Genomic DNA, 7,984 nt, shown 5'->3' with positions numbered 1-7,984 from the left:
TTGCGCTCAAAAAAAGAAAAAAAAAAGATCCACTAAAATAGGACTAGCAGAGTAAGTTCCACTTACTTGCAATAAAAACTACACCAAAGGTTTGGAAATACAGTCAACATAAGGAAAATGAGGAAGCTTATTTATGGTGCCCTGAAGTCCTACTGAATAATAGAAACCTCCACATTTGAAACTTTGTTTCTCTATGCAAACACTGTGTCTGACTGGGAATTAATTTTAGTGGGGAAAAAAAAATACAGAAATCTGTAAAGTTTGAGTCCAAAATGTTTTACCTCAGTAAAATATTAATTGAAAACGATGGCAGGGGGAAACAGCCTCTCTGCACACTTTGTAAGCTACACTTGTGAAGAAAACTAAGAGTAAGAACATAATCAAAGCCTTTTATTTGCACTTTTAAGATGTCAATACAAAGTAATAAGAACGTGAACAAAATACATGAAATAAAAAAATTATAGCAGTGATATCTGACAGTATTGAACCCTGCTTCAGAGCGGGGAGCTCTGAAGGTCGCAGGGAAGCCCTGAGGTTCCTTCAGTTGTTCAGCTCTATATCATCGGAGAGTCACAGAGCGTGCAGGGCGCCTGCAGAATCTTCTTTATCCACTCTGGATCTGTGGGGAAAGAAAACAATTCAACTTTGTAGTGAAGCTTTCCAAATATGAAATTGTTATGAAGGACCTTTAAAGCTCCTTTCAGACTCGCACTTCATTATGTTAATATGGTGGGAATTTTACATGTCGGTCTCATATTTGAATAAAAGCCCGAGCCACTTTCCCATAAAAGCAACGTTTCCGCAAGACTTTCAACACGACTCAAGTCTAAATTGAATGTCATCACTCAGACGTGATGGCTGGTTGAGAGGATAAATACACAGAGAAAGATTAAATACACGTCCTCTAATGCCTTTTTAAGACCACTGTAATTAATTCCTCACTCAATTATTGTTAAAAACAGACCTTGATCTTCTAACTCTTAACTCATTTCTTATACAACGTAAATTAATCAGTTTAATAAAACGACAAAACACTGTGAATAAGCCATTTAAGTCAGTGAAGAGATTCTTCTTTGTCAGATCACAAAGTGTTTTTCCCTCTTCTCACAGAAAACAAAGAAGAAATTAAAAGGTCCCATTACAACAGCAATGCTGGTCATTAATTAATTCTTAAAATCAATCAGTGACCTGTGAGAGGACAGTCTTTGTCCTTGATACTGATCATTACTGTAAAACTACCTGTTTGAAAGCCCAAAAGCCTTTACTTTGACTGACAGATGCAGCCTGCAACATTAGGTATGCCACGAGTGAACAAGCTTTAATATGCACAACAGTTGCCACACGTGGTTTAAAATACAAACACAAAGAAAGCAAAAATCTGCAAGATGTTTTTGAGCGAGGAGATGATGCTGACTTTGACATATGCCAAAACTGCGCAGAGCTGTCAATCTAAAGCGGAGATAGTCTGGAATGACCGGAGAGTTGTGGATCAGGTGTTCAGACAGGACCGATGAAGACGTGCATGTAGCAGCCACAGGAAGCCAATCGTCAAACACTGAGGAGGAGTGCAGTGTTTTTCTCTCCCAGCTCTGAGCCACAATGCTGGCACAGGACCCGTTTGTCTGTTTGGCGTTTTATACATGCACTTTAGTAACCTGGTTCCTGTAGTGCACACTTTCGATGGAATTATTTAGAACGCAAGGATGTATGGCTATGTATTGATCTTTCCTGTCATCCCGCCAGATACTTTCCCTGCCTGAAGTCTTTGGCTTTTTACATGTGAGCATGTACATGACAATTAGAAACCGGGCCAGGAGTGTACGTGGCAAAGAAATCTAGCTGGGATAATTAGGTTGCTCTATTCCCCTACTATGATTGCAGAGACTGGATGTCTTGTTTATATGATGATAAGTAATCAGGTTGCTGCAGCTATAGCCAAGTTACCCAAGTGCACACTACAACGATTATTTATTCCCACATCAGTACTCATAATGCCTACTGAGAAATTTCTTTCTGACCAATAACTAACTAATTTCTGCAATCATTTGTGTGTTTGTATGATCTGTGCGTCAGAGCGGGATGAAGGCGGACGTTGAAGGTGACAGGAGGAGATTGCTGACGGAGAGTGAGGCTGTGAAATGGAGGTTGGAGAGAGATGGAAAGTGGCGCTTACCCTCAGGCTCTGGCAGTCTGGCGATGCTATCCAGCAGGAGGCATCGTCTGAACGTCAGCGTCTGGCAGGCCTGGTATGACAACACACACCTGGAGGAGACCGAGAGAAAGGCATTAGAGAGCTGGCTGGCAGGGACAGAGAGACACACACACACACACACACACACACACAAACGTAGAGCAGAAACAGCACTGAGGTACAACTGACGGGCACAGATTTCCTTCTCAGTGCCCACTGTAGGCACCACATTCTAGCTAGTCAGAGAGCAGGAGAAATGTTTGACAGAGGATATTTATGAGACGATGAGAGTGGTGCATGGGTAAATATCAGAAGGTGGGAGGTTTGATTACTGCTCTGTGAAGATAAATAAACCATCAATGAAGGCATTTGGCATTAAGATTAAATTCATGTCCTGTCAGGCTCAACTGGCATCTGAACCTATGGAGCACGTTGATGCTAAAACTAATAAAAAACATCTTGAGTGGATTAGATTTGAATTTGCAGAAGGATATCCTGAGTACCTGAGCCACATGTGACCGTTTTTACAGATGGCTTGTTTGTGGTCGGAGAACGGCAGCACCGCCTGACAGAGACTGCAGCGCTCAGAGAATGTCTGCTTGTTCATCTTGTTCTTGATGTGACCAATCAGGACCTGAGAAAGACCCCACACACACACACAGCCAGAGGGTGTAAGTGAAGGCAAGTACAACACTACATCACACAATTCATTAAGTCCGACTTGGATAATAGCAGCAGGCCAAAACATTTTTATGATGAGCTGATCTGAAACACTAATACCAATACAAAGTCTTATTGTACCCAAACACTATATCCTCACCAGATGTGTGAACCGTTTACCTACAGGAAATTAAAAAAAAGCTGCTAACAGCAATTATGGGATAAGCGTCAATGCTGTATATGTAAACTACATGGCAAAAAGTATGTGGTCTCTCCCATTTTGCATTTAGTTTCACTTCAACACCTCCTGGAAAGCTGCTTTTTTAAAATGGAAACAGTGCATCTTCAGTGTTGATGTCATGCTCAGCGCCCCAACAATCCCACCTTTCTGCTCATTCCATCAAATGAAAAAGCCTTTTTCCCCATAATATACGGTTTACATGATGATTTGATCATCGTTGTCTTGCTTCAACAGGAAATATATCATGTTAAGTAAGTATTGAGATCGTCTCATGGAACCTTTAAAGGGAAATCCTACCGCAAAGACATACAAAAACATTTTAGAGTGTGCTTCCAACTTTGTGGCAGATCCTGTTTCAGCGTGACAATGTCCCAGTGCACAAAAAAGGTTTTCCCAGTTTGGTGTGAGAGAACTTGACCGGACTGCACAGAGCCCTGACCCCCATCCAACACCTTGAGGATGAACTGGAACACCGACTGTGAGGAGCCACGCCTTGTCACCAAACATCGGTTTTGGACCTCACTAATGCTCTAGTGGGAACAAATCCCTGCAGCCAGGCTCCAAAACCAAGAGTGGTTACAGCAGCACGTGAATACCCACGGTTTTGGCATGAAATGTTCAATCTGATACGATTGTACTATTCCAGTTGTCCACATACTTTTGGCCATGTAGTGTGGTGAAGAGCCAATTAGTAATAAATTAATTAGAAATAAAATCAGTGATGTCCGATACACAATATCCATCTCAAGCATTTCTTATTTCAACTGGATTGACTTCATTCATTAAATGTGCACGTTGGGATGAGCAGCATGTTCCTGACATCAGGTCAAAAAAAAGAGGACGGTGTTCAGTGTAGGAAGCTGAAGTGAACAATCAGGTGAGAGTTTTACCTCTGAAGCTCTGTCGTTGGTGTCCCTGGCGAGGTACTCCACCAGGCCGCAGGTGGGTATGCTGGTGTTCTGAGCAACCCAGGTGTTGAGGTACACCACCCCCAGCACCTTCTTCATGTTTTCTCTCATCAGGTGCGTCTCCATAGCATTGATCCATGCTTGCACCTCCACCATCTGCTCCTCCTGATCGACCTCCTTATCCGGTTTCGCTTCCTCTTGTGCGGCATCCTCTTCGTCCTTGTCGTTCTCCTCTTCCTCGTCCGCTACGAACACTTTGTTCTCCTCGCGTGCAGGTTTCCAACGGTGATCTGTTGGAGGCATTTGTAGTGACTGGTAAAGAATGCGTACCAAAAAAAGCTTGAAACGCCACAAATAGGGCGAGTCTACTTCCTGGATCTTTTGATCAAGCTCTTCCTGCAGTGATGCAGGGATGCACTTGTTTTTTAAAATTTGCCACCTGACTAGATCAAGGAGGTCGGCCATTTTGTACAAGTTCTGAGTGGGGGGCTTGAGCAGCAAGGCTGCTGCCATCTCTGGCGTTTTCAGGGTCACAAAGTGAACCTGGTAGGTCCTATTAATTGGATGATAGCCGCCAACCATACTTTGTGTGCTGGCAAGTGCGATGTAGGCTCCGTTGCGGCTCACTGCGATCCCATGTAGCCTCCTCCCGGTTATGTTTTCAGGTCGCAACATATCCTCTTGTTTGAAAATCAACGTATTCTCTGTGAATGTTGGTGTCAGCTTTTTCACCCACCCATCTAAGGAGCATGTGTACACTGCGACGCCATGCTGACTGACCGCTAGTGAGACCACAGGGAGCGAGTGCAGCCCCGCCACATGAGAGTTGTGTACGTTTAGTCCGGCCGGCGAAATCAGGAGCAAACACCAAAAGACGTAGCAGCCGCGTGAGGCCACGATGAGGCTGCAGCTGGACTTTTGGATCGGGTGGATCATCGGGACACATTTGATGTTTTCGACAGCGACCTCGTCGCACTCCTTCCAAAGGATGACGGGGTGTCGCAGGGTGAAGTAGCCCTTGACCCCTGAGAGGCTGACTGGCATGATCTTCACGGGTCCTACCTCACTGCCAATGATCAGGCCGCTCATCCGGCGATCTGCGCTTTCATACTCCCACCACGCCAAGTCACTGGGTCTCGTCACACCTGATTCAATGATGTCATAGAACATGACATCTGCCCCGTTTATAAAGGGCAGCACGAACTTCCAGAGAACAAGGTCACCGTTTTCCATTAAGACAGCAAGGAGGACCATCTCCATGTCTATGCACGTGTTGTCCGTCTGAACCTGTTTAATCGTATAAACGCTCGACCACTCCATTCTCAGGGGAGTCTGCATACGGAAACGCCGCTGCAGCTCATTAAAGTCCAGCAGGTTCGCTTGTGGAGGCTTGTTGTCTTTTTTGGCGTAGCCGCGCTCCTTTAGCCTCTCACTGTACTTTTTGGTGAGATCAACCAACATGTTCCACTCAAGACGCTTGTGGCTGTTATGAACGGTAAGTCTGTGGTCAAGAGTTAGGCAAGCGAGCAGACAGCGCCCACTTTGGTCGCAGCCTAGCGGAGACCAACTGGCATATTTTATTCCTTTGTGCACTCCTACTGTCGGGTTGATCACTCTGTCGGCCAGAAAAACCTGCCTCACTGCGGGGTCCGGATGTATAGCGAACTTCTCCATCGCTTGAGCTAGCTCTGCTGCTGGTCCCACCTTAAAAGTTAAAAATACACATTGAAGTTATATTTAAGGTTAAAAGTCAAATCATTTCAGCATACATTCAGTCTACATATGAAATAACATTTGCAGCTTGACAGCTTCACATTTTATAAACACTCAGTTCAAATGCTTTGTGGACGACAAAACAATGGATGATAAACTGACCCTTATAACGACAAAGTACATTTATTGATGCTTATTTTCAGTCTAGTCGATAACAGAAACATTCACCAACTGATGGCACACCAGTGATTATTAGCTCCAATAAGCCCACACATGGCATTTTATGCGTTACCTTAAAACGCAATAACAAAATCCATCCTTGTTGTCCAACAACTGCTGACTTGATGTACACACAGAATGTGGGAAACACTGTGCTGAAAGTTTCTGAGTACATCAGGTGTTCACATGAGCAGGATTTAGAGACATTACCATCAGCCACTAGTGTTCAACTTACTAAAGTGTGATGTGGAAACTTGAAGTCTCCAGCAAACATCTTGCATTCAACTTTTCATACAAAAAAACACTTGCATATTGGGTGTTATTTTCCTCTCTGCAGACAGGAAAGGGGGGGGGTCCACAGTCTGCCTGGGGTCTCAGTGATCTCCTGCTTCACTCCTACCATCAGCCTTACTTGCTAAGCTAACCTCACAGGGCTCCATGTTTTCATCCTCTGGAGCGAACAGGCGGACACTTGTGGATATTTACCCGCACTTTAAACGTATCGGTCGGGACAGGGATCGACGTCCTGTGCAGCGTCAGGTCCTGTTTGTTGCTGTGGACATCGCACACCAGCTCCATGAGCGACAAGGAGCTGGTGGTGCTCACAGCCAGGCGGTGATCCTGCGACCAAGCGAGCGGCTGCAGCCCGCTGACCGGCGCTATGAGCGGGACGACGGGCTCCCGTTTTACTGGCACATCCCCCGGGAGGATGGCCAGACCGTCCTCCGACTCTGGCTCGGTTTTGATGACTACATTTCTCGGTAGTGATTGCACAGAGTCTGGCGGACTGGCAGCCGCCATGTTTTCTGTGCGGAGGAAGTGACGGAGGAGCGCGGGAGAAGAGGAAGGAGGGACTTCCTCCGCAGAGTTAAATAGTACCCTGTGCATGATGCGAACAGCAGTGAAGTTACACACATGCATACTGTTAAAACTCTTCATGGCATGTCCCGTTATATATAAGTGGAAACTGAGACTATTTCCCCACTCATATTGTTTTGAACATTGTATTTTACAGGAAATAATAAGTTAATTAGAGATGAAACACATTCAGATTGATCAGATGAACATTTTGCTGTTGGAAAGGGGACTAAAGACGGTGGACTCACTGCTGCAAAGCAAATATGAGTTACAGGGAGGAAACCATGACAATGATCTGTAACTTTCGTACCAGATCAATAAATGTAATTATTATTATTATCAGTCCTTTATTTAGACGGGTAGTCTCATTGAGATTGGGATCTCTTTTTGAAGAGACACCTGTGCACAATGAAAAACTATTTACAATTAAACAGACACGATACACAATAGTCATTTACAGCATGAACAAAAACAATTGCAAGTGTGATTGCGAGTACATAAATATAACCTTTTAAACTGCTCAAATGGAATGAGAGCAAGCATTTTCATTAGCTCCAGTAGCTCATTCCATTTGTACACTGCATAGTATTTAGTATCCAAATGTAGTATGAGGTGCAGCTAATGTTGAAATATCCTGAGACCTGACATTGTAAGTGCTGTGTGTAAGTGTGACAAGAGAGCAGAGGTAACTGCAGTAAGAACCTCAGAAATACATAGCATACACTGCTGCTCCCTCCTGTCACTTAAAGAGGGCCAGCCCACCTCTTCATATAAGATGCAGTGGCGGGTAAGAAATGTATCACCTGTTATGAAGCGCAGTGCACTGTGATACACAGTGAGAGACAGAGTTAAGAGACTTTAGGGTGGAGGGAGAAGCATGCATATACACTATGTCACCAATTAAACTTACACATGCAGCGTTCAGACACAGAGCAAGGACTGTAACAGTAACAGCCCAGAGCTGATTCAATTGTAGAAAGTGATTCATCTCTGGCTTTTCTGTTATGTTTGCTTTTCTTGTTACATACTTAAAGAATATCTGACCCATCACCAGTGATCATGTTACAGTAATCACCCGACAGCCATCTCATTTTTTTACATCACTCATCCTGTTCAGCTGGAACTGGTTTAAATGTCTTTCTGTTCAGCTGACACACGAGTCTACATCAGGATAGCAAACATTTAATCGGTTCA

The 7,984-nt window shown here is 44.3% G+C and overlaps 1 protein-coding gene across 1 annotated transcript; it reads right to left on the bottom strand.

The window, feature by feature from the left end:
- Positions 1 to 369: 369 nt before the first annotated feature.
- gtf3c4 (general transcription factor IIIC, polypeptide 4) lies at positions 370 to 6,733 on the bottom strand. The gene is made up of 5 exons (XM_070850604.1): positions 6,419 to 6,733; positions 3,983 to 5,704; positions 2,695 to 2,825; positions 2,174 to 2,262; positions 370 to 619 (listed from the first exon to the last, which is right to left on the bottom strand). Exons 1-5 carry the CDS (start codon positions 6,731 to 6,733, stop codon positions 555 to 557), a joined length of 2,322 nt encoding a protein of 773 aa, XP_070706705.1. The 3' UTR covers positions 370 to 554.
- Positions 6,734 to 7,984: the final 1,251 nt, after the last annotated feature.

This window comes from Pempheris klunzingeri, chromosome 19 (assembly GCF_042242105.1).
Source record: "Pempheris klunzingeri isolate RE-2024b chromosome 19, fPemKlu1.hap1, whole genome shotgun sequence".
NCBI lineage: Eukaryota > Metazoa > Chordata > Actinopteri > Acropomatiformes > Pempheridae > Pempheris > Pempheris klunzingeri.
The sequence above is the reverse complement of the archived record's forward strand: the minus strand, read 5'-3'. Positions and strand labels throughout refer to the sequence as shown.

Excerpts from the sequence above, each read along its gene's own strand:
- gtf3c4 (XM_070850604.1), bottom strand. The coding sequence starts at position 6,733 with ATGGCGGCTGCCAGTCCGCCAGACTCTGTGCAATCACTACCGAGAAAT. Across the intron at positions 5,705-6,418 it reads CCGATACGTTTAAAGTGCGG|GTGGGACCAGCAGCAGAGCT; the intron begins GTAAATATCCAC and ends TTAACTTTTAAG. Across the intron at positions 620-2,173 it reads CAGACTGCCAGAGCCTGAGG|ATCCAGAGTGGATAAAGAAG; the intron begins GTAAGCGCCACT and ends CTTTCCCCACAG.